The 26,584-nt window shown below is 39.3% G+C and overlaps 1 protein-coding gene and 1 pseudogene across 1 annotated transcript in view; both read left to right on the forward strand.

Moving 5' to 3' along the window:
• Positions 1–23: 23 nt before the first annotated feature.
• WDR76 (WD repeat domain 76) overlaps positions 24–26,584 on the forward strand; it is a 52,399-nt gene continuing 25,838 nt past the window's right edge. Inside the window, exons 1-6 of the mRNA XM_024568024.3 lie at positions 24–128; positions 1,643–1,743; positions 2,363–2,529; positions 3,150–3,563; positions 14,790–14,882; positions 16,314–16,369. Coding sequence (XP_024423792.1) covers positions 2,467–2,529; positions 3,150–3,563; positions 14,790–14,882; positions 16,314–16,369 — 626 coding nt within the window. The 5' untranslated portion in view covers positions 24–128; positions 1,643–1,743; positions 2,363–2,466. The remainder of the gene's footprint in view (positions 129–1,642; positions 1,744–2,362; positions 2,530–3,149; positions 3,564–14,789; positions 14,883–16,313; positions 16,370–26,584) is intronic.
• Positions 1,234–1,366, forward strand: LOC112312024 (U4 spliceosomal RNA; annotated as a pseudogene).

The following is a 26,584-nucleotide window of genomic DNA, read 5'->3' on the forward strand; positions in this document are numbered from 1 at the left end:
CGAGCGTGTTACGGCGCATGTACGCGGTCAGCCCTGTGGTCCTCAGTCTCGTAGTATTTGGACGCCACTTCTGGCGGGAAATTACTTCTACTGGGCTTTTTGCTCTTAAGACCCTTGCAGCGAGGAAGGTCAGAATTAAAGGGTTTGCTTGTTAGCTTGGTTTGAAGCCGAGGAAAATGAGATAGTGAGGAATAAGAAATTCTGGGTATAGTGAAGGGCAGTTTGTCCAGACTGTTCAAAGTTCAGAATTAGAGTTTAATTGGGATAGAAGTCCTGCTTATAGCACCTGATTAGCCCAGCTGATAAAGCTGAGTGGGTTGTGGTGCTGTATATTTTGGTGACACAATGGCAGGTGGTGGTGATTTAGGCCAGTGACACATACACACACAATCCAAAAAGGGGCCGCCAGGGGCAATGCTTGAAATCTGAACACTCTCTTTTAGAGTTTCCAGTTAAAGTTTTAGGAGACTGCGTATTAAAAAAACATAACTGGCCGGAAAGAGTTTGTATATAAGTCCCTGAGTATTAAGTACTTGCTGTGTTTACCATGCTTAGCTCTCTGTAAGGAGTATGGAATATTGTTAAATGCCTCATGTCCTCAAGAAGCTTGAATTTTAAAATAAAGTATATAAATATGAAAAATGAAAAAACTTGAATTTTATTCAGAAAGTCTTCAACAGCATATGGAATCATAACAGAAGCAATTGCAATTCACTAGCTGGTTGTGTAAAAAACATTGTTTAATTGGAAGTCAGAACACATTTCACCATAGAACGGATTTTATAACTGCTGTGGTGGAGAGAGATTGGACGCATGAGCAAAGTCTTTTTTAAGTCTAGAAATAGCATGGTATGATATAACTATGAAAAGTTTGATTTTACCAGTGATTTTTGAGTCAATGAGTGGTGGAAGTTTGTCAGGTACCAGGTTCTCGAGGGTCTTGCAAGGTGTTGTTAATAGAATTAGTTCTCAAATTATTTCACCTGTGTTTTTTTACTGGCCCTAGGTTGGGAGAAGAAATAAAATTGGGCAAGTCTCCAGTGACGAACAGTGGAGAACCCAAGAAAGTAGCCAAGGGAGCAGTTTTGGCTAAAAAGAAAGGATCTTAATTTTATACTATGAATTTATCAGCTCCAAAACTATACTGTAGAGGGAATAATTTGTTGGGAAGGTAATTGTTTTGGCTGACAGCAATCCAGAGAACAGAAAAAAAAGTTCAATATGGCTGTATCCAGCTTTGCGCAGTGGCAGTATTGTAGCCAATGAGAATTATCTGAGGCCCGATTATTTCTAACTGAAGAAAAAAATAATATGGCTGCATCTGTAAGAAATACAGTGCACTAAAATCTGACGTTATTTTGTGATACACAAGTTATTTGCTTCACAAATTTTTCTCAGCCTTTGGGCTTTGTAAGGTCATCATTAGTATCTTAGTTAACTGTGGGGGGGCAGATGATCAGGTGAAATTTAAACAAGCTAAACGTTATTAGCTTGTGAAAAAACATCAAAATGCTTCCCTTTCTAGAAGATAATACGGTAGCCATAGAGCATAATATTCTGGTGATGGGGTTATATGGAACCAGGGAGCTCGAGGTAAACGCTGCCAAGTTGATTTCGACTTCCTTTCCTTTCTGTTCTTTAGGGCAGGGGTCCCCAACCTCCGAGCCGCAGCCTGTTAGGAATCCGGCTGCAAGCAAAGCTAGTAGGAGCTGCGCCTCCCGTCTCCCACCCCATCCACCGCGGGTGAGCGAGCGAAGCTGAGCTCCACGTCCTGTCTTCCCCCCGCTCCCTCCCCCGCTGCCCTGTCTTTCACGAAACCGGTCCGTGGTGCCAAAAAGTTTGGGGACCGCTGCTTTAGGGCATCTGAGTGTGTCTGGATCTTTTCTGGGCTCACATTGCAAGGTAAGGTAGTTTTTCATCAGCAAAAGCATCTGTGTTTTTCCAAGTGAGATTCTGGCACCGGCAGTATCAAACCATCAGGATCCAAGGTAAAAAAAAAAAAACCCCAAAAGCCAAACATGTCCATTCCATCCTAGGACATAATTAAGGAATTTGACTTTGGGGTGAGACTGGTAAGCTAGCTTCTTTAGGAGATGGCAGTAGCTCGCTCGCCCCTCCGGCCCGCCCCTCCGGCCCGCCCCTCCGGCCCGCCCCTCCGGCCCGCCCCTCCGGCCCGCCCCTCCGGCCCGCCCCTCCGGCCCGCCCCTCCGGCCCGCCCCTCCGGCCCGCCCCTCCGGCCCGCCCCTCCGGCCCGCCCCTCCGGCCCGCCCCTCCGGCCCGCCCCTCCGGCCCGCCCCTCCGGCCCGCCCCTCCGGCCCGCCCCTCCGTCCCCTTACCACCTCTCCCCTCCCGCCCCCCGCAGTCAGCTGGGATCTGAGCGCGCCTGAGAGGCCGGCCTCCACCTCCCGAGGCCCCGCCTTCTGCCCAATATTGGCGGGAAGGCGCCAGCTGCAAAGCGGCGGAAAGATGTCTGGGTTGTACGCGGCGGCTGAGGAGAAGGAGGGCTCCAGACTGCTACTCCAAGAGAAGGTGAGAGACGGCTTGTCGCTTTCGGGTGTGCTCCTACCGCAGTCTTCGTGAGGGGACTGCCTGGCACCAGGACCTGGCGCCCCGCACTTCGCTACTCCAAAACTATTTCTCTCCCCTGGGGCATCTCGCCGTTTAACTGGTTTTTCCGGGAACGCCTCAAAAGAGAAGTAGCCTCCCTGCTGTGGTTGTCCTCTATGGAATCTAGACGTACAGCGTGGAGAAAGGTTCTTTTCAACCCCCGAAATAATGGCAGGGTGGGATTAGGACTCACACTTGCTTTTGCAACAGTTATTGTCAGCTTTCCCCTCTGGGAACAATTACAGTTACGCGGAAGCTGACACGGTAGACTCCTCAGTTACAGATTATAGTCATTATTATTATTATTGGTCTGGTAGACTCATATGGGCAAGAAATGTGTCCCGTGTAATAAGTAATTGTATTTGGGTTAATGAATTTGGTATCTAGATTTTGGGTGGAAAAAGTTTCCTTATAGACTGTCAGTTTGGATTTGTGTTGTCATTATGCAGTAGGAATTAGATTTATTTACTTAGACAGCTCTGGAAGAAAAGGTATGGGATCTGCGATTCTAATATTTTCTTTTCTTTTATTGGTCTGAATAGGTGAACGAATATAAAGAAAACCAGAAGGTCTCTCATGTATCTCTGAGACCGTTCCAGGCTACAGTTTTAGAAAAAACACCTAAAGTGTGTCTTGTCCCCTTTTCACTCAGTGATTACAAGCCAGGTGAATTTAGGCTCCCCAAATCCCTATTAAACAAGAACTCTAACAATGGAATGGCATGTAAGAAATATAAGAAGACTGAAATAAAGAAAACTTTCACAACGATTTTAATTCCAAAGACAAAAGCCACCACATCTTCTAAGGCAGAATCCACTCTGCAAAAATCACCCTTAGATGTTCATGTGGGAAATAGCAAACAACAACACGTGAGCGCTTTGGATACAGTGGTCCTTGATGTTGATATGGAAGGTGGTCTGGACGGAGGCAGTGATGAAGACACCACATTAGGCCTGGTAAGAGTTTAATTACTGCTTATCCAAATTGTTCTTGTTTTAAAAAATTGAAGTTCTGATAAGCTAACTTTATCAAGGGTTTCTCTAGTTCAAACAAGTTATTTTACCTAATTTATGTTTAGTTGAAATTTTATTTTTTAAATGTTTAACAGAGAAGTTTCTTGGGTTAATTTTGCTCTTTGTTTTGATTTGTCAGGGAGAGGATTGACTTAATCTTTACTCTGCTTCCCCTTTTCAGTTTGTTGCATTTAGTTTTGAGTTTACTCATACTTTATGGCATCTTGTTCACTTTTACATGTTTATGTACAGTATACCAAAAGAAGTTGACCTGTGGGACGTAGGACATTTAAGTGATCCTTGATGTCACAGTATGAAAATCACCATTAATTGGTTGCATTGATGTGCTGAATAATATTTCTATTAAACACAAAAAGGAGACAAATGATGAGATACTTGAGAAAGTCTATTAGCTCTACTTAAAATAATAGTTTCAATCAGTTTAAAAAATTAGGCATCTAATTCTTTTGGCCTCTGTTGCCTACCAAGAGTGCTGTACTTCATTTAAAGTGACAAGTTTTATGGAAGATAAAACTGTACCACCTACAAAAAGTTGATGGAACCAGAACAGAAAATGATAGTAGGAAAAGGGAGATAGGATAACTGAGGTGGTGTTGTTATGAAATAGGAATTCAGTTTATACTTTATTGTCCCAAAGGTAAGAACTAGGACCTATGGTGGGACAGTGTGGCATAAATCCTAAGTACATTGGAGTAGAAGGGAGGGGGTTGGAAGCCCAAGTTTTAGGCATGACCACTTCTAAGAAACCTTGTGCTTTTAAGCAAATCACCTCTACATTGAGGGGATTGTATAAAACCTGTGGTTCTCAAGTTTTAGCCTGTGTTAGAATTACCTGGAGGGCTTGTTAAAACTCCATCACAGGGCTCCACCACCAGTTTCTGATTCAGAAATTTGGGAGTGGGTATATAATTTGTATGCCTAACATAGTTTCTTGGAGACACTGATATTGTTGGTCCTGGACTGCACTTTGAGAACCACTGGATTAGATTATGTCTTTGGCCTCTTATACTGTAAGATTCTGAGTATATGAGGCTCCTATGAAGCAGATTTTAGTTTGATGTAAAGAAATAGGGTCAAAAATTACAACATGAGGTAGTGAGTAGTAGAGAGAATCAAGCAAGGGTCATACATGCTTAGCATACTATTTCTTCGGACAAACTGAAAGATCTAATGTCTTTTACAGAACATTTCATTCTCTTGTTCTCTTCCCTTTCATTAATTATCTTTTTGGAGTGAGATAACTAAGCCTTCATGGTACCATGCTTTAGGACCAGTGTTTATCTATTTTTTATTTTATTTTTAGGAACAGTGTTTAGTGTATTAGTTTATTAATCTTCCCAAATGAAGGAAGGCTTTTGCCATATCACAGACAAGTGTTGGCCTTAAAGTCTAGAATCTTATTCTATTTTATGGGAAATTTGCTAAATTTTCTTTCAGCTCTTCTATTAAATATTTTAATTTCATTTCTTAACAGTTAATTTTTTTAAATTTTTGAGCAAATTTTAGACTTAGAGAAGATTTGCAGAAATATTAGAGAATTTCCAAATATCTTTCACCCAACTTCCTCTTATATTAATATTGTACATAATCATAGAATATTAATCAAACTAAGAAATTAACCTTGTTATAATACTATTAAATAAAGTACAGAATTTATAATGATTTCACCTATTTTTCCACTAAAGTTCTTTTTCTGTTCCAGTATCCAGTCCAGGATCACACAGTGTATGTAGTTGTCACGTCCCTGTAGTGTCTTCAAATCTACAACAGTTCTTTAGTCTCATGACTTTGACATTTTTGAGGATTACTGGACAATTATTTCATATAATGTCCCTCAGTTTGGGTTTGTCTTCTTTTGCATGATTAGATGAAGGCTTTGCAGTTTTGGGAAGGATATCACAGAAATTAATGTGTCCTCCTTAGGACACATCTATCAGGGTGTGTGTACATGATGTCAATATATTTTACTGGTGATGTTGACCTTGATCACTTGGCTAAGGTGGAATCTGCCAGGATTCTCCAGTGTAAACTTACTATTTTTTTTCTTTGTAATTCCTAAATATTTTGAGGAAGATACTTTGAGACTATGCAGATACCTGCTTTCTATCATTAAGCATATGTTTTTAAATTGAGATATAATTCACATAAGTAAAATTTACTATTTAAAAGTAGTTAGTGGTTTCAGTGGTTTTTAGTGTACATGCAAGGTTGTGCAACTATCACCATTATCTAGTTTCAGAACATTGTCATTGCTCCAAAAAAGAAACCCCACATCCTTAGCAGTCCTTACCCACCCCACCATATCCCTACCCCAGTCCTGGAAACCACTAATCTACTTTCTGTGTCTAGAGTTCCCTATTTTGGATATGTCATATAAATGGAATCACACAATATATAGATTTTTGTGTCTGTTTTCTTTCATTTAACATAATCTTTTAATGGTTCATTCATGTTGTAGCATGTATCGGTACTTATTTGAATAATATTCTAGTGGATGATGTATCATGTTTTGTTCATCAGTTGATGGACTTTTGGGTTGTTTCCACTTTTACACTATTATGAATAATGCTTCTGTGAGCACTTGCTTAGGAGGTTTTAGGTGAACATGTATTTTTCATTCTTTTGGATATATACTTAGGAATGATTATTTTTGGGTCATATGGTAACTCTTTAACTTTCGGAGGAACTGTCAAACTGTTTTCCAAATTAGCTGTGTCATTTTTATACATCAACTAGTAATGTATGAGGAGTCCACTTTCTCCACACCTTTACCCATACTTGTTATTGTTGCTCTTTTAAAAAAAAATAAAAAACATTTAATTGTAAATAATTTACATTGTAAATAAACAATGTAAAATGTGCCATCTTAGCCATTAATTTTTTTATTGATTGATTTTTATTTTATTTTTAATTTTTAAAAGATTATTTATTTATTTCTAGAGAGAGAGGAAGGGAGAGAGAAAGAGAGGGAGAGACAGCAATATGTGGTTGCCTCTTGTGCACCTCCAGCCAGGGACCTGGCCTACAACCTAGGCATGTGTCTGGATTGGGAATTAAACCAGCGACCCTTTGGTTTTCAGGCCAGTACTCAATCCACTGAGCTACACCAGCCAGGGCTATTTTTTTATTTTTAGAGAGAGAGAGAGGGGAAAGAAGAGAGAGAGAAAAATATCAATTTGTTCCGCTTATTTATGCATTCACTGGTTGATTTTTTTTTTTTTTTTCTTTTTTAATGACCTGGCTAGGGGTGTAACCACAACCTTGGTGTGTATGGATGATGCTCTAACCAACTGACCTACCTGGACAGGGCCCTCATCTTAACCATTTAAAAAAAAAATCCTTACCCAAGGATATTTTCACAGATCTTTAAAGAGAGGGGAAAGGAGAGAGAGAGAAAAACATGCATATGAGAGAGAAGCAATGATTGGAAGGCTCTTGTACATGCCCTGACTGGGGATAGAACCCCACAACCTAGGTATGTAACCTAGGTATGTACTCTGAATGGGAATTGAACCTGCAGCATTTTGGTGTTTGGGACAATGCTCCAGTCTACTGAGCCACCTGGCCAGGGCAACCATTTTTAAGTGTGCAGTTCAGTAGTGTTAAGTACATTTATATTGTTGTGAAACCAATCTCCAGGACTCTTTTCATCTTGCAAAACTGAAATTCTATACCCATTAAACAATTCTCCATTCCCTGCCTCCTACCCGCCCCTGGCAAATGCCATTCTACTTTCTGTCTCTATGAATTTGATTACTCCAGGTACCTCATTCAGTGGAATCATATGATATTTGTGATTGGCTTATTTCATCTAACATAATGCCAATTGTTTGTCTTTTTGATTACAGTTATCATAGTGAATATGAAGTGGTATATCATTGTGGTTTTGATTGGTATTTTCCTAATGACTAATGATGCTGGATATCTTTACACATGCTTATTGGCCATTTGTACTTTGGAGAAATAGCTATACGAATTCTTTGTCCATTTACAAAATTCAGTTAATTAAGTTTTTTTAAATGTTGAATTGTAAGAGTTCTTTATATATTCTGGATACTTGACCCTTATTAGATACATCATTTGCACATATTTTTCTCTCATTATGTGGATTGTCTTTTCACTTTTTTGATAATGTCCTTTGACATACAAAAATTTTAATTTACTTTTTAATTAAAATTTAAAAATATTAATTTAAATACAGCTTATCAATTTTATCTTTTGTTTCTATGCTTTTATGTCATATCTAAAAAACCTTTGCCTAACCCTGGTCTGGTCAGTTGGTTGAAGCATCATCCATACACTAAAAGGTTGAGGGTTTGATGCCTTGGTCTGGGAGCATACAGGAGGCAACTGATCAATGTTCCTCTTTCACATCGATGTTTCTCTCTCTTTCCCCACCCCTCTAAAATCAATAAACATATGCTCAGGTGAGGATTAAAATAAATAAATAAATACTATTGCCTAGTCCAGGGTTATGAAGATTCACAGCTACATTTCCCTCTTAGAATTTAATAGTTTTAGCTCTTAGATTTAGGTCTTTGATATATTTTGAGTTAATTTTTTTTAAATGTTCATTGATTTTTAGAGGAGAGGGGAGAGAGAAAGAGAAAGAAACATTGATGCGAGTAAGAAACATCAACTGGTAGCCTCCCATATGTGCCCTGACTGGGGATCTAACCTGCAACCTAGGTCCGTGCTCTGGCGGGGAATTGAACCCCCAGGCTTTTGGTGTATGCAACAACAGTCCAATCAACTGAGCCACTCCAGCCAGGACTTGAGTTGATTTTTATATGTGATATGAAATAGGGCTCCAAATTCATACTTTTGCATGTGGTATTTGTTCCCAAACCATTTATTGGTAAGACTGTTCTTTCCCATTGAATGATGTTGACTCCTTTGTTAAATTTGCCATAGGCATATAGGTTTATTTTAAATTTTATTGTTATTTATTTACTTTAAAAATTTTACTTATTTTTAGAGAGGTGGGAGGAAGGGGGAAGGAGGGAGAGAAATATTAATGTGAGAGAAACACTGATCCATTGCCTTTTGCACACACCCCACGGGAATCCAACCTATGACCTTTTGCTTTGCGGGAGGATACCAAAGCAATTGAGCCCACCGGTCAGTGCTATAGGCTTATTTTTAGATTCTCAGTGTTATTCCATTGATCTTTTGGGTTGACCAAAAAGTTGTTTGTTTCTTTCCATAAGATGGTTCTAGTAGCACTTTATTGTCTTTGATTTCATTCAAAACAATTTTGTTAGATCGTATTGTGTGACAGCTGTCATATCAGCATCCAATCAGGAAAAAACATCAAAATTGGTGAATTTTTGTGTAGACATTTTAATATTGAAGATGGAAGAAACTACACAACATTTCAGCATAGTATGCTTCATTATTTCAAGAAAGGTAAAAATGCAACTGAAACGCAAAAAAAAAAATATTTGTGCACCGTATGGAGAAGGTGCTGTGACTGATCAAATGTGTCAAAAGTGGTTTGTGAAGTTTGGTGCTGGAGATTTCTCACTGGATGATGCTTCACGGTTAGGTAGAGAAGTTGTTGGCAATCAAATTGAGACATTAATTGAGAACAATCAACATTATACCACGCAGGAGATAGCCAACATACTCAAAATATCCAAATCAATGAAGTTATTGGTGAAAATGAAAAAATATGCCTTTTTTTTATGGAAAAAAACATATGGACTTTTTGGCCAACCCAATATATGCCTATCTCAATGCCATTACCACACTATTTTAATTACTGTGGCTTTGTAGTAGGTTTTGAAATCAGGAATTGTTGAGTCCTACAACTCAACAATTTTCTTTTTCAGGATTGTTTTGGCTATTTTGGGGCCTTTCAGTTCCATGTGAATTTTAGGGTCAGCTTGTTCATTTCTGCAAAAATGGCATTTAGAATTTTGATAGAGATTGCATTGAATTTGTAGATCAACTTGGTGAGTATTCTCATATTAACAATATTAAGTCTTCCAATCTATGAGCATGGGATGTCTTTCCATTTACTTACATTGTCTTTAATTTTTCAATATTTTGTAGTTTTCAGCATATGAGCCTTGCATTTCTTTAGTTAAGTTTTTTCCAAAGTATATTATTCTTTTTGGTGCTATTCTGAATGGTATTGTTCTCTTAATTTTATTTTCTGATGGTTCATTTCTAGTGTGTAGAAACACAACTGATTTTTGTATGTTGAGCTTGTACCTTGCAACTTTGCGGAGGTCGTCTATTCTAATATTTTTTGGTGTGGATTCTTTAGGATTTTTAATATATAAGATCATGCTTAACATATAAAATCATGCTATCTGCAGTAAAGATAGTTTAATTTCTTCCTTTCCAGTCTAGATGTTATTTATTCATTTATTCATTCATTCATTCATTTTGCCTAATTGTCCTGACCAGAACATCTAGTACAGTGTTGAATCCAAGTGGCCAGAGCAGACATAAATTTGTTTTGTTCCAGAGCTGAGGGAAAAAGCTTTCAGTCTTTCACCATTAAGTATGATGTTAACTATTGTGAAATGTCTATTTTATTTTATTTTTTAAATTATATTTTATTGATTATGTTATTATACTTGTCCCATTTTTTTCTCCCCTTTATTCTCCTCTGCTCTGTCCCCTGCCCCTACCAGCATTCCTCCCACCCCTTAGTTCATGTCCAAGGGTCATACATATTAGTTCTTTGCCTTCTCCATTTCCTATACTATTCTTAAACTCCCTGTCTATTTTTTACCTACTATTTATATTTCTTATTCCCTGTACCTTTTCCTCCATTCTCCCTCCTCCTCCTCCCCGCTGATAAACCCCCATGTGGTCTTCATTTTTGTGATTCTGTTCCTGTTCTAATTGTTGGCTTAGTTTGTTTTTGTTTTTGTTTTTCTTAGGTTCAGTTGTTAATAGTTGTGAGTTTGTTGTCATTTTACTGTTCATGGTTTTGATCTTCTTTTTCTTATATAAGTCCCTTTAACACTTCAAATAAGAAGGACTTGGTGAAAATGAACTCCTTTAACTTGACCTTATCTGGGAAGCACTTTATCTGCCCTTCCATTCTAAAAGATAGCTTTGCTGGATAGAGTAATCTTGGATGGAGGTCCTTGCCTTTCCTTACTTCAAATACTTCTTTCTAGCCCCTACTTACTACATGCAAGGTTTCTTTTGAGAAATCAGCTAACAGACTTATGGGAACTCCTTTGTAGGAAAGTGATTCCTTTTCTCTTGCTGCTCTTGAGATTTTCTCCTTATCTTTAATCTTGGGTAATGTAATTATGATATGCCTTGGTGTGTAATTCCTTGGGTCTGAGCTTCCTGGACTTCCTGGAATTCTATTTCTTTTGCCAGATTGGGGAAGTTCTCCTTCATTATTTTTTCAAATAAGTTTTCAATGCTTTGCTCTTGTTCTTGTTCTTCTGGTACCCCTGTGATTCAAATGTTGGAACATTTAAAGTTGTTCCTAAGCCTTTCCTCATTTTTTTTTGAATTCTTGTTTCTTCATTCTGTTCTGGTTGAATGTTTCTTTCTTCCTTTTTCTCCAAACCATTGATTTGAGTCCTGGCTTCCTTCCTGTCACTGTTGGTTCCCTGTGTATTTTCCTTTATTTCACTTTTCATAGCCTTCACTTCTTCCTCTATTTTGCGACCACACCATTTCTGTGAGCATCCTGATTACCAGGGTTTGAACTGTGCATCTGATAGGTTGGCTATCTCTTCATCTCTGAGTTGTATTTTTTCTGGAGCTTTGATCTGCTCTTTCATTTGGGCCATATTTCTTTGTCTCAGGTCCACCTGCTACGTGGTAAGAAGTGGGGTCTTAGGTATTCACCAGGGTGGGGCAAGCCACATGGCTCTGTGTCACTGTTTGTGGGGGAGTGGTCCAAGGCAGAACACTGGCTCAGTTCTCAGCCCATTTTCAGTCACTTCCCCTGCTACCCACAAGCCAATTGGGCCCTTCTGGTGCTGATTCTCAGGTGGATGGATTTGTGTACGTTCTAGGACCCTGTGCGTCTCTCCAATGAACTCTCTAAGGCTGGGAGTTTCTCCTGCCACTTCAACCCCCACAGGCTTTTTCTGTCTGAGATTTTGAGGCTTTTTTCCCTTGTGCTGGAACCCTGGGTTGCGTGGTCTATCTGGCTCCCCAGTTGTTCATCCCGGTTTATTTGCACACAAATGTGGGACCACCTGCTCCAACAGCCTCCGCCTCGTTCCACCTCACTTGCTCTGTCCTCCAACTGCTGCCTTGCTGCGAGTCCTCTCCACCCTGGCTGTCCGTTTCCACCCCTCCTACAGGTATGGATGAATGTTTGTTCTTTAACTCCTTGGTTATCAGACTTCCATGCAGTTTTGGTTATTTTTTGTTTTTAAATTTGTTGTTATCCTTTTGGTTGTGCAAGGAAGCAAAGCATATTTACCTACACCTCCATCTTGGGCAGACGTCCTCTCTTCTTTTTTTTAAACATAGCATCTCTTTCTTGTTTTATGGATGTAGTAACTTCTCAAGTGTCTCTGAAGGTAGTGGAGTTTTTATGTTAAATTTCTGTTTCCTATAGTGTGTTTATTTTGAGAGCCCATTTTTTCTGATGTTGTTTGCTTGGTCTTTTTCATGTTTCAAGTTTTTGGGTGGGTAATGAGTGAGACTAGTTTGAATTACGCATACTCTTAAACTAATATTTCTTTTTTCTTTTTTAAAATTGTATTTATTTTCAGAGAGATGGGGAGGGAGGGAGAAAGAGAGGGAGAAAAACATCCATTGGTTGCCTCTTGCATGCCACCAACTGGCGGCCTGGTCCACAATCCAGGCTTGTGCCCTGATCAGGAATCCAACTGGCAACCTTTCAGTTTGTGGGATGATGCCCAACCCACTGAGCCCCACCAGTCAGGGCAAAAACCTGATTTTTCTAATAAATTTTCTTAATTTTTTTCTGTGCTAAGTAGAATCATTTAAATTTGTTTTTTGATCTCAGTATTTAGCATTTTGAAATAGATTCTTAGGAAGACCTTGATCATAAGTGGTGATGTTTTTCTCTGAGAAGCAGTTTTAAAGGCAATGACAAAAATCTTTCACATTTGCTGCCACTATTATTTTGTATGTGTGAGAAAAATTCTTATTTTGGTCAAAGTAATACATATACATATGTGTTTAAGTAATATAATTCCACATGTGTATGTACATACACATAGCAGTAATTCCATATGTACACACACACACACACAGAAACAAATCAAAACAGCCAGTGTTTTCTGGCACATTCCTATTTGTTGTTTCCCAATAGAGCAGTTGCCCTTATAAACTTTTTAACTTTTCCCCCTCACATTATCTATTGACTTACTGTGAAAAATGAAGATTTGTTTCACTTACACCATAATTTTTACACACGTGTCCCGCATCCCACACTTTCCCTTCCCACATTCTTAATGAGGTACAGCCCAAGCTTTACCGGAATTGTAAAATTTCTTTCAATATAAAGATTTCTGATGGCTTCACATATATGTTTTTTTTCTTTGTGAAATATTTCTTGGGGCCCTTGATCATCTTCCTTCTTTGTGGACCATTTTATTCTTTCTTGGCCTGCCTTTTGCCGTTTTCTTTTGAGTTTCTTTTATCTTTTGTCCCTACTGTGTCAGATCCTATCTTTCTCTTTCTCCATTTATTCTTTCATTTGGATGAACTGCAGCTTATATTGGGTTGGCCAAAAAGTCCATATGTTTTTTTCCATAAAAAAAAGGCATATTTTTTCATTTTCACCAATAACTTCATTGATTTGGATATTTTGAGTATGTTGGCTATCTCCTGCGTGGTATAATGTTGATTGTTCTCAATTAATGTCTCAATTTGATTGCCAACAACTTCTCTACCTAACCGTGAAGCATCATCCAGTGAGAAATCTCCAGCACCAAACTTCACAAACCACTTTTGACACATTTGATCAGTCACAACACCTTCTCCATACGGTGCACAAATTTTTTTTTGCGTTTCAGTTGCATTTTTACCTTTCTTGAAATAATGAAGCATACTATGCTGAAATGTTGTGTAGTTTCTTCCATCTTCAATATTAAAATGTCTACACAAAAATTCACCAATTTTGATGTTTTTTCCTGATTGGATGCTGATATGACAGCTGTCACACAATACGATCTAACAAAATTGTTTTGAATGAAATTAAAGACAACAAAGTGCTACTAGAACCATCTTATGGAAAGAAACAAAAGAACTTTTTGGCCAACCCAATGATAGCTTCTTGAGAAAAGATGTATTAGAGGTAGTTTTTGAGTCTGAAAAGTCTTTATCTTTTATATTTGATTGATGGCTTATTTGGATTTAGAATTGTCATTTGAAAATAATTTAATTTTCCTTAGAATTTTTAACATGTTGCTCCACTGTCTTCTAGCTTCCTTCAATATTGAGAAGTTAGTGCCATTCTGATTCATGGTTCTTTGTGATTATGTTCACTATGAAAGCTTTTAGGATCTTATCTCACTTATCCTAGGTGTTAAGAAATTTTGTGTGATATACCTAGCTGCGGTCTTTTATTCCTTGTGCTGCATACTCATTGGGTTCTTTTAACTCCTATCTTCAGTTTTGAGAAACTTTCTTGTATTGTTTGTCTAATTATTTTCTCTCCATTTTAGCTGCCGCCCCCCACCTCCAACTATTGGATATTGGACCTCCAAGATGGCCTAGAGAGGCTGTCTTGAGTCATATTGTCTTTTCTGCTCATGTGTTTATTCCTTTTTTTTGGTTGTTCTTTCTAAATTTCCTTAACACTTTCAATGAACTGAGAGTTTTCTTACTGAATTCCTTCTTGTTTAATAAAAGGATAACTTTGAGTCATAGTGTAATTAATGACCAGTAGGAGATAATTTGCTGTTGGGTTACACTACTTGACTTCTGATGTCAGACCACTTGTTGTTTAATTGGGAAGCCACATAGATAAATTGTGATTATCCCACATTCAAACTCTTTCTCTCAATATATAATAAAGCAAAGATTATGTGCTGTTTGGTAAGATATCATGAAATGAATAGAGTAGGTGCAATTCGAAGGAAATTATACATGCAGAGAATTCAACACCTAGTTTTGTGAGGTGCTTTTTCTATGGATTATGTAAAGTAATGGAATCTTTTTGTTGTAATTTCATAGGATGATTTTTCAGGATTGTCACCATATGAGAGGAAGAGACTGAAGAACATATCAGAAAATGCGAACTTTTTTGCTTCACTTCAGTTGTCTGAGGTTTGTGTAGAGTTTCTAATTAAAGCAAAGATGCCATTCCTCTTGCCAGTAGGTCAATAAAATACTCATAGTATCAGGTTTCACAGTGTCAGATGAGGGAGGGTTAAATTAGGAGCAAGTTTTACAGTTAATAGAAATTACCATATTTTATTAATTCCAAGCCATTTTTCATTTTAATATTTTTGAAATCAGCATCTTAAAAAAATAGCTGGCAACTACCCCACACCCCGCCCTTTGGTGGCACATAAAATAATGATGTATTAAGAAAGGTTGTTTTAGAGTCAAAGAAACAGGGTATAGTCTAAGTGGTTTCTTTAAAGGATAAAGAAGTAGAAGGGATGGGTTGAAGGATGTGTGGTAGATAAAGCAGAAGGCAAGCTTTAAAAATTTTTTTTTTAAGTTAAATCTTAATCTCTAAGAATAGCGGGAATATACCTTGTATAGGGAATGTTAAGGATAAATGGCCAGTTGTGAACTAATGTTTTATGATTATTGTATTAAATGTGTACTTTATATAGGTGTGTTTACACTGGGGGAAAACTTCTGTATGTGAGAGAATAGCTATTTAGGAGTTGTGTGATATTTCCCCCCAAAAGACATCAAACCCTTGGCTTTGTTAAATAATTAATTGAATTCTCCAAATACCAGATTTCCAAATATTCAGTGTGTGTTTGCATCTTGAGGGGAGGGAGGGTAAGTTAATATAACTTTATATAACTAAATTATATACATGTCATTAATGAAAATTCATCAGAAATTTAGATAAACTATCTCTAATTTTGATTTTAATTAACAGAAATTATGATTTGATTTTTTATTATAAGTATAACCTATAACTTTTCTAGAAAATATCAAAGTATGATTGCCTTAGAAGTTAAATCTTTTAATTTGTAACAGTATATTTGATGAAATGTTTAATGTTTAATCATGTAAACTTATTAGCAATCTGGTTCAAGGCATCAGACTGCCAGGGCTTTAGATAGTACTATATACTTGCTTTTATTTATTTTTATTTTATTCTTTTTAAGATTTTATTTATTTATTTTTAGACAGAGGGGAGGGAGAGATAAAGAGAAGGAGAGAAACATCAGTGTGTGATTGCCTCTTGCACACCCCCTACTGGGGACTCAGCTGCAACCCATGCATGTGCCCTGACTGGGAATCGAACCGGCAGCCCTTTGGTTCATAGGCCAGACACTCAATCCACTGAGCCACACCAGCCAGGGCTATATACTTGCTTTTATTATTGAGACTATATTTGTCTCCTGTCTCCTGTCTACTCCCAAGAGCAGGTATCATATTTTAAGGATCTTCATTTCCTATATAGATCTTAGTTTATGTGGATATAGTAGCAGGTTCTTAGTATTTTAAAAGGTAAGCTATGTAGTTGTAAGATAGTATTTTTATGTGTATACTTTTTGTATTTTGCAGTCAGCTGCAAGACTCCGTGAAATGATAACAAAGAGACAGCCTCCTGAATCCAAAAGGTAGAAGATATGATTTACATTGTTAGCTCTGTGATATATTGCTGAGTTGTTTTATAATTTGAAAAAAATGGTTTCACATAGTACAATAAATAACAGATCAGAAACTCTGTAATTTAATTTTAATCCATATAGTATTTCTGTGGAAATGCCACTTTTTAATAATTAAAGTTCTCATCTTCATCAAAGGAATAGACAGGGGGGAGAACCAAGATGGCGATGCAGGTAGACACACTGCGCCTCCTCTCACAACCAGAAGTGACAGAAAATCGGCAAGGAAGTCCGACGCCAAGGAAGTAAAAAATAAACATTCTTCCAGACCAGTAGGAGGGGCAGAGACGGGCACCAGTGTGGAGAGGACTCGCGTGGCCCTGGCGGAGTGTGGAACCAACAGGGCAGGCTGTCTGACCACTAGCAGACCCTGTGGCCCCACATTCGCGCACAGATAAACCGGGAGGGCCGGACTCAGAGTGGCGGAGAACGGGGCATGCAGAGCAGCGGGTAGCACCCCACGACCCCACACTCGCGCACAGATAAACCGGGACCAACGGCGGGGAGTGAAGGAGACCAAGTAACCCAGGGCTCCAGCACAGGGAAATAAAGCCTCAAACCTCTGATTGGAAACGCCCATGGGGGTTGGGGCAGCAGCAGGAGACTCTCCCAGCCTCACAGGAGAGGTCGTTGGAGAGACCCACAGGGGCCTAGAGTGTGCAAAAGCCCACCCACTTGGGAACCCACACCAGAGGGGCCCAATTTGATTGTGGGTAGTGGAGGTGGTGACTGAAATCTGGTGGAGAGTGGAGCAGGCGCCATTGCTCCCTCTCGGCCCCTCCCCCATGTACAGCGTCACAGCGCAGCAACCAGTGTTACCCAGCCCCGGGGAACACCTAAGGCTCTGCCCCTTTAAGTAACAGACTCACCAAGACCAAAAAAAAAAAAAATGGCCCAAATGACAGAACACTTCAAAGCTCCAGAAAAAATAAAACTAAGCGAGGAAGAGATAGCCAACCTATCGGATGCACAGTTCAAAACACTGGTTATCAAGATGCTCACAGAATTGGTTGAATCTGTTCGAAAACCAGATGAAAAAATGAAGCCTATGCTAAGAGAAACAAAGGAAAATGTACAGGGAACCAATAGTGATGCGAAGGAAACTGGGACTCAAATCAATGGTGTGGACTAGAAGGAAGAAAGAAACATCCAACCAGAAAAGAATGAAGAAACCAGAATTCGGAAAAATGAGGAGAGGCTTAGGAACCTCCAGGACATCTTGAAACGTTCCAACATCTGAATTATAGGGGTGCCAGAAGGAGAAGAGGAAGAACAAAAAATTGAAAACTTATTTGAACAAATAATGAAGGGAACTTCCCTAATCTGGCAAAGGAAATAGACTTCCAGGAAGTCCAGGAAGCTCAAGAGAGTCCCAAAGAAGCTGGACCCAAGGAGGAACACACCAAGGCACATCATAATTACATTACACAAGATTAAGGAGAAGGAGAGAATCTTAGAAGCAGCAAGAGAAAAGGACACAGTTACCTACAAAGGGGTTCCCATAAGACTGTCAGCTGATTTCTCAAAAGAGACCTTACAGGCAAGAAGGGGCTGGCAAGAAGTATTTATTCCAAGTCACGAAAGGCAAGGACCTACATCCAAGATTACTGTATCAAGCAAAGCTATCATTTAGAATGAAAGGACAGATAAAGTGCTTCTCAGATAAGGTCAAGTTAAAGGAGTTCATCATCACCAAGCCCTTATTATAGGAAATGTTAAAGGGACTTATCTAAGAAAAAGCAGATAAAAAATAGGAACAGTAAAAATGACAGCAAACTCACAGTTATTAACAACCACACCTAAAACAAAAACAAGAGCAAACTAAGCAAACAAGTAGAACAGGAACAGAACCATAGAGATGGAGATCACATGGAGGGTTGTCAGTAGGGGATTGGGAGGGGGAGAGTGGGGGGAAGGTACAGAGGATAAGTAGCATAGGTGATAGGTGGAAAATAGACAGGGGGAGGGTAAGAATAGTGTAGGAAATGTAGAATCCAAAGAACTTATAAGTATGACTCATGGACATGAACTCTAGGGGGGGAATGTGGGAGGGAGGGGGTGAGCAGGATGGAGTAGAGTGAGGGGGGGGAAATGGGACAACTGTAATAGCATCAATAAATATATTAAAAAAAAGGAATAGAGAGGAAATAGAATCTTGTGAGTTGAATTTTATTTTTATTTAATACTGTTGCTGCTAATGGAGGGAAATCTTTATTTTGTCTAAATTATACTTATTTTTGCCTAGAAAACTATTATTCTTAAAGATTCTACTACTTTCTTTTAATTTTTCTGGTTATCTTTTTGCTTTTCAATTTTTTTATTTTCCATTCCTAGAATAAAGGAAGGAAATTTTTATTTATTGAACATCTGTAAAATACAATACAATGACCTAAAAATTTTGTCCTGTCTAATCTTATTTAATTCTGATAATAACCAAATGTGGGAGGTAATATATCCATTTTGCAGGCTCAAAGATCCAATTTGCTTAAGGTCAAAATAGCTCAAAAGTGGAAGCTTCAGGATTTCAACTTCAGGATTCCTTAGCTTAAGTTCTATTTACTGCATTTTAGCATTGCTTATGTATAAATAAAGAAACTAAAAATCTTGGCATCATTAGATTATTTGTTTAGTGCTAATACTAATGAAATATAGCATCACTTTAATTGGTTTGATTTTAAAGATTTTATTTATTTATTTTTTTAGAGAGAGGGGAAGGGAAGGAGAGAAGGAGAGAAACATCAATGTGTGGTTGCCTCTCACGTGCCCCCCACTGGGGACCTGGCCCACAACCAAGGCATGTGCCCTGACTGGGAATCAAACTGGTGACCCTTTGGTTTGTAGGCCTGCGCTCAATCCACTGAGCTATACGAGCCAGGGCTAATTGATTTGATTTTAATACAGGTCATTTAGCTTCAGAAAAGTTAAACTTAATCATGGCCATGTATTTGTGCGTGTAAAATGTTATAAGAGGCACATCATTAACTCTGCAAAGCAATAGTACTGGTTATGTTGCCAGATGATTCATAGCTTTACATTTGCATATTTTTTATTAGTAAAGATTGGTGATAAGTTCCCAAATTTATCTTTAGGCAATTTTGTCATTGTTGTTTGAACATCATTGAGTATACTTTTCACAAACCTAGGTGGTATAGCCTACTATTGCAATTGTATGTGCTATACTTTTATACCACTGGCAGCATAGTAGGTTTGTTTACAAGCACCACCACAAACCTGTAATTGTAGCATAAGCCCTGATTCTAGGCTTTTCTTTTATTAATGCAAATGCCTGCCTTAGGCTTTGATTGCCTAGGCATCCACTCCAAATAGGCATTCATTTCAAAGAGGCTTCTGGCTTCAAGGTAGGCTATCTAGAATAGATACATTGCCAGCCATTAGATAAAGTGCCAGGCTACCTCCCCACACTGAAGTGGTTTCAGAGATCTTGGTTGATCGTGATAACTAACCATTTGGGATACTTTTTTTTCCCCCCCCCTCATCTGGTGCTTTAAATTCCCACTCTTTTGTTTTAAATTCACCAATAAAGAGTAAGCCCATAAAACCCTTAGCTGAAACAGCAGAGCCCTAGGCTCTTGTTCTCTCTACCCTTGACCTGGCTGTGTGCCCAGGGCAGGTCTTGAATGCTCCAGGGCCTATAAGTAATAAACTCCTTTTTCTCCAGAGTTTCCTAATGGTTAGTGCTGAAGAACATTTTGCAATCATAGTATGAGTAGGTCCAGTTATAAAGTTGGTTTAGAAAGGGGAGATGTCTGGGAAGCTCACTGGGGTCCATGTGAGTGCCCAAGCATTTCTAGTCGATAGCAATCAATGGACTGGGACAGGCACAAAATAGTAATGCCCTGTGATTTAATTTTATGACTGCTATGATGTCACTAAAGCTAGGTGATAAGAATTTTTCAGCTCCATTAAAATCTTATGGGACCACTGGGTAGGTATTAGTATCAAATTGGCAGAATGGAAATTGTATAACATAAAGGAAAGAGCATCACTTTTGAAATTTGACAAACTTGATTTCAAATGTTCTTTAATTTAAAAAATTTTTATTTGTTGATTTTAGAGAGAGAGAAAGAGAGTGAGAGAGCAAGAGAAAGAGAGAGAGACATCAATTTGTTGTTCCACCCTTTTATGCATTCTTTGGTTGATTTTGTGTGTGCCTTACAGGGGATAGAACCTGAAACCTTGGTTTATCAGAGACAATTTTAAGTTTTGATTTATCAACTTACAGCTGTGGTACACATATTTATATCTTTGTTTTAAAATTCACGTATGTAGCCCAGGCCAATGTGGCTCAGTTGGTTGGAACATTGTCCTATAAACTGAAAGGTCACAGGTTTGATTCCCAAGAGCCTAGGTTGCCAGTTTGGTGCCCAATTATTTACTGATTGATGTTTCTCTCTCATATCAATGTTTCTCTCCCTCTCTCCCTCCCTTGTCCCTTGTCTAAAATCAATGAAGATGTCCTTGGGTGAGGATAAAATTCACTCATGTTGATGTGTACAGCTTTATTTTATTAATTTCTGCTGTTGTATGAGTGTACTATGGTTTATTCTACTGTTGATGGACAGTTGAGTTGTTTCCAGATTTTCATTATTATGAAGAGTGCTGCTCTGAACATTCTTAAGTCCTTGGGCATGCTTATGTATGAGAGTTTCTCTAGAAATGGGATTTTCTTGGAAGAATATCAGATATTAACCACAGTTTTTATCTTATTTATTTTTTCAATGATTTTACTTATTTATTTTTAGACAGAGGGGAAGGGAGGGAGAAAGAGAGGGTGAAACATCAATGTGTGGTTGCCTTGCGAGCACCCCCTCCTGGGGACTTGTCCTGCAACCCAGGCATGTGCCCTGACTGGGAATTGAACCGGCGACACTTTGATTCACAGGTCAGTGCTCAATCCACTGAGCATACCAGCCAGGGCTTAACCATAGTTTTTAAAACAATTTGCGAACCCAAATTATTCCTTATGCTGAGGCTTTTTTTTTTTTTTTTTTTTTTTTTTAAGATTTAGTGAGGTATTGAATGCTTAGGACAGTTTCTAGCACATAGTATACTTGTAATAACTAATAGTTATTAGTAATTATTCTTTTTTAAAAAAATTGTTGACTCTGTTACAGATTTCTCCATTTGTTCCCTCTTTGCTCACCTCCATCTACCCTCCACCTCCACTTCCCTCTAGTGGCCACCACTGTTTTCTTTGTTTATGAGTTATGCATGTGTATTCTTTGGCTAATTCTTCACCTTCTTTCATCCAGTCTCCCCTCCCTATTACTAATTATTCTGAACTGATATGGACTGAAGTTGAGATTTTTTTTTTTTGCCATTTCAGTGTTTATTCATTTATTTTAAACATTTTTTTAATTGTTATTCAAGTACAGTTTTCTGCCTTTTCTCCCCACCCCTCCCCACCACCATAACCCTCTCCACCTCCCTTCCCTGTTTCCACCTCTCTTGTTATTGTCCATGTGTCCTTTATAATTGTTCCTGCAAACCCTTCAGAGATTTTTTTTAAAAGATTTTATTTATTTACTTTTAGAGGGAGGGGAAGGGAGAGAGAAAGAGAGGGAAAGAAATATCACTGTGTGGTTGCCCCTCACACACTCCCTACTGGGGACCTGGCCTGCAACCCAGTCATGTGCCCTGACTGGGAGTCAAACTGGCGACCCCTTGCTTCGTAGTTTGGCGCTCAATCCACTGAGCCGCACCAGTCAGGGCATGAAGTTGAGACTTTTGTATGGGAATTTTGGAAGTAATTTCAGAGGCTTTTCTTTTACCAAATTTTTTTAATGAACTGCTTTCTTTTTAAAGACTGAACAGTTTACAGTAGTTCTGGGCAAGATGGAGGCATAGGTAGAAATACTTCACTTCCTTGCACAACTGAAAGAAGGATAACAACCAATTTAAAAACAAAAAACAACTAGAACTGCCAGAAAATCAAACTGCATGGAACTCCAACAACCAAGGAGATAAGCAAACATTAATCCAGATTGGTAGGAGGGGCAAGGATGGGCAGCCAGGTGGAGAGGAAGTGCAGCAAGGCAGAGGACCGTTCAGGCGAGGTGGCGGCTGGCTGACCAGGTGGTCCCACATTTGTGTGCAGAGAAGCCGGGAAGAACAACTGTAGAGTGAGACAGACCACGAAATGCAGGGTTTCAGTATGAGAAACTAAAGACTCAAAACCTCTGGCTGTAAAATCCTGGTTGCCAAGGCAGGAGAAACTCCCAGTCTCAAAGGAGAGTCCATTGGAGAGGCTCACGGGATCCAAGAAGGTACATAAACCCATCCACCTGGGAAACAGCACCTGAAAGGGCACAATGTGCTTGTGGGAACTGAAGGAAGTGATGGAAAGTGGGGTGAGAACTGAGCAAGCAGCATTGTTCCATCTCTGACCCCTCCTCCACAGACGGTGCCACAACACAGCAAAGAAGTTTGCACCCCAACCCATGAATAACCTAAGACTCTGGCTCTTATAACATAATGGTTGCTCCCAGACAAAGAAATATACCACAAATGAAAGAACAGATTAAAACTCCAGAAAAAGAACTAAGTGACAAAGAGATAGCCAACCTATCAGATGCAGAGTTCAAAACACTGGTAATCAGGATGTTCACAGAAATGGTTGAGTTCAGTTGCAAAATGAAGAAAGAAATGAAGGCTATGCAAAGTGAAATAAAGGATGATGTACAGGGAACCAACAATGAAGGGAAGGAAACCGGGTCTCAAATCAACGATTTGGAACAAAAGGAAGAAATAAACATCCAACTAGAACAGAATGAAGAAACAAGAATTCAGAAAAATGCACAGAGGCTTAGGAACCTTTGATACAATTTTAAGTGCTCCAACATCCAAATCATAGGGGTGCCAGAAGGAGAAGAGGAAGAGCAAGAAATTGAAAACTTATTTGAAAAAAATAATGAAGACGAACTTCCCCAATCTGGCAAAGGAGATAGACTTCTAGAAAGTCCAGGAAGCTCAGAGTCCCAAAGAAATTGTATCCAAGAAGAAACACACCAAGGCACATCATAATTATATTATCCAAGATTAAACAGAAGGAGAGAATCTTAAAAGCAGCAAGAGAAAAGGTGACAGTTACCTACAAAGGAGTTCCCATAAGACTGTCAGCTGATTTCTCAAAAGAAACCTTGCAGGCAAGAAGGGGCTGGCAAGAAGTATTCCAAGTCATGAAAGGCAAGGACCTACATCCAAGATTACTCTAACCAGCAAAGCTGTTTTTTTAGGATGGAAGGGCAGGTAAAGTGCTTCCCAGATAAGGTCAAGTTAAAGGAGTTCATCATCACCAAGCCCTTATTATATGAAATGTTAAAGTGACTTATCCAAGAAAAAGAAGAAGATCAAAAAATGTGAACAGTAAAATGACAACAAACTCAACTATCAACAGCGGAACATAAAAAACAAAAACTGAACAAACAACTAGAACAGGAACAGAATCACAGAAATGGAGATTACGTGGAGGGTTATCAGTGGGGAGGGGGAGGAGCACAATGGGGAGAAAAGGTACAGGCAATAAGAAGCATAACTGGTAGGCATAAAATAGGGGAAGGTTAAGAATAATATAGGAAATGGAGAAGCCAAAGAACTTATTTGTGCAACCCATGGACATGAACTAAGGTTGAGGGTGATGTTGGAAGGAGGGGTACAGGGCAGAGGGCAATAAAGGGAGAAAAAAAATTGGGACAACTGTAAGAGCCTAATCAATAAAATATACTTAAAAAAAGAAAATAAAGACTTAATAGTTTAGGTTCACAGGGCAAAGAATTTTAGGTTGGTGGGTTGTTTCCTTTTTCTTTCTCAACACTAAATATTTCATTCCACTCTTCTTGCTTGCATGGTTTCTGAGAAGACAGGTATAATTCTTATCTTTGTTCCTCAATAGGTAAGGTGCTTTTTTCTTCTGGCTTCTCTCAGGACTTTATCTTTGATTTTCTGTAGTTTGGAAATGAATTGCCTAGGTTTAGTTTTATTTGACATTTATCCTGCTTGATGTTCTTTGAGCTTCTGATGTTCTATGGATCTGTGTTTCTATGTCTGACTTTAATTTGGTAAACTTAGTTATTATTGTTTCACCTTTTCCTTCTGTTCCTTTCTCCTCTTCTTCTGATATTCCCATTGTGCATGTGTTACAGCATTTGTAGTTATCCCACAGTCCTTGGATATTCTGTTCTGTTCTTTTTCAGTCTTTTTTTCTCCTCTTCAGTTTTGGAGGTTCCTATTGAGATATGTTCAAGGTCAGAGATTCATATTTTTTATCTTCTTTTTCTTAGATAAGTCCCTTTAACATTTCATATAATAAGGGCTTGGTGATGATGAACTCCTTTAACTTGACCTTATCTGAGAAGCACTTTATCTGCCCTTTCATTCTAAATGATAGCTTTGCTGGATACAGTAATCTTGGATGTAGGTCCTTGCCTTTCATGACTTGGAATACTTCTTGCCAGCCCCTTCTTGCCTGTAAGGTCTCCTTTGAGAAATCAGCTGACAGTCTTATGGGAACCCCTTTGTAGGTAACTGTGTCCTTTTCTCTTGCTGCTTCTAAGATTCTCTCCTTCTCCTTAATCTTGTGTAATGTAATTATGATGTGCCTTGGTGTGTTCCTCCTTGGGTCCAGCTTCTTTGGGACTCTCTGAGCTTCCTGGACTTTCTGGAAGTCTATTTCCTTTGCCAGATTAGGGAAGTTCCCTTCATTATTTGTTCAAATAAGTTTTCAATTTTTTGTTCTTCCTCTTCTCCTTCTGGCACCCCTATAATTCAGATGTTGGAACGTTTCAAGATGTCCTGGAGGTTCCTAAGCCTCTCCTCATTTTTCCGAATTCTGGTTTCTTCATTCTTTTCTGGTTGGATGTTTCTTTCTTCCTTCTAGTCCACACCATTGATTTGAGTCCCAGTTTCCTTCGCATCACTATTGGTTCCCTGTACATTTTCCTTTGTTTCTCTTAGCATAGGCTTCATTTTTTCATCTGGTTTTCGAACAGATTCAACCAATTCTGTGAGCATCTTGATAACCAGTGTTTTGAACTGTGCATCCGATAGGTTGGCTATCTCTTCCTCGCTTAGTTTTATTTTTTCTGGAGCTTTGAAGTGTTCTGTCATTTGGGCCATTTTTTTTTTTTTTGGTCTTGGTGAGTCTGTTACTTAAAGGGGCAGAGCCTTAGGTGTTCCCCGGGGCTGGGTAACACTGGTTGCTGCGCTGTGACGCTGTACATGGGGGAGGGGCCGAGAGGGAGCAATGGCGCCTGCTCCACTCTCCACCAGATTTCAGTCACCACCTCCACTACCCACAATCAAATTGGGCCCCTCTGGTGTGGGTTCCCAAGTGGGTGGGCTTTTGCACACTCTAGGCCCCTGTGGGTCTCTCCAACGACCTCTCCTGTGAGGCTGGGAGAGTCTCCTGCTGCTGCCCCAACCCCCACGGGCGTTTCCAATCAGAGGTTTGAGGCTTTATTTCCCTGTGCTGGAGCCCTGGGTTACTTGGTCTCCTTCGCTCCCCGCCGTTGGTCCCGGTTTATCTGTGCGCGAGTGTGGGGTCGTGGGGTGCTACCCGCTGCTCTGCACGCCCCGTTCTCCGCCACTCTGAGTCCGGCCCTCTCGGTTTATCTGCGCGAATGTGGGGCCGCAGGGTCTGCTAGTGGTCAGACTGACTGCCCGGTTCGCCCCACACTCCGCCAGTCTCGGTCCTGCCATGGCCACGTGAGTCCTCTCCACCCCGGTGCCCGTCTCCGCCCCTCCTACCAGTCTGGATGTATGTTTCTTTTTTTATCTACTTGGTGTCGGACTTCCTTGACGTTCGATTTTCTGTCATTTCTGGTTGTGTGAGGAGGCGCAGTGTGTCTACCTATGCCGCCATCTTGGTTCCCCTCTCTTCATTTCTATTATAGTGTTTTTTATCTCTAGCATTTCTTTTTTGGTTCATTCTTAGTATTTACATCTCTTTGCTTACATTGCCCATCTTCTTTTATTTATTTATTTTTTAAAAGAGTTTTTTTAAAGATTTTATTTAGTTATTTTTAGGGAGAGGGGAAGAGAGGGAGAGAAACATAGATGTGCAAGGGATACATCAATCGGTTGCCTCTTGCACGCCCCCAGCTTGGGACCTGACCCGCAATTCAGGCATGTGCCCTGACTGGGAATTGA

The sequence above is a fragment of the Desmodus rotundus genome, chromosome 7 (assembly GCF_022682495.2).
Source record: "Desmodus rotundus isolate HL8 chromosome 7, HLdesRot8A.1, whole genome shotgun sequence".
In the NCBI taxonomy this organism is placed as follows: domain Eukaryota; kingdom Metazoa; phylum Chordata; class Mammalia; order Chiroptera; family Phyllostomidae; genus Desmodus; species Desmodus rotundus.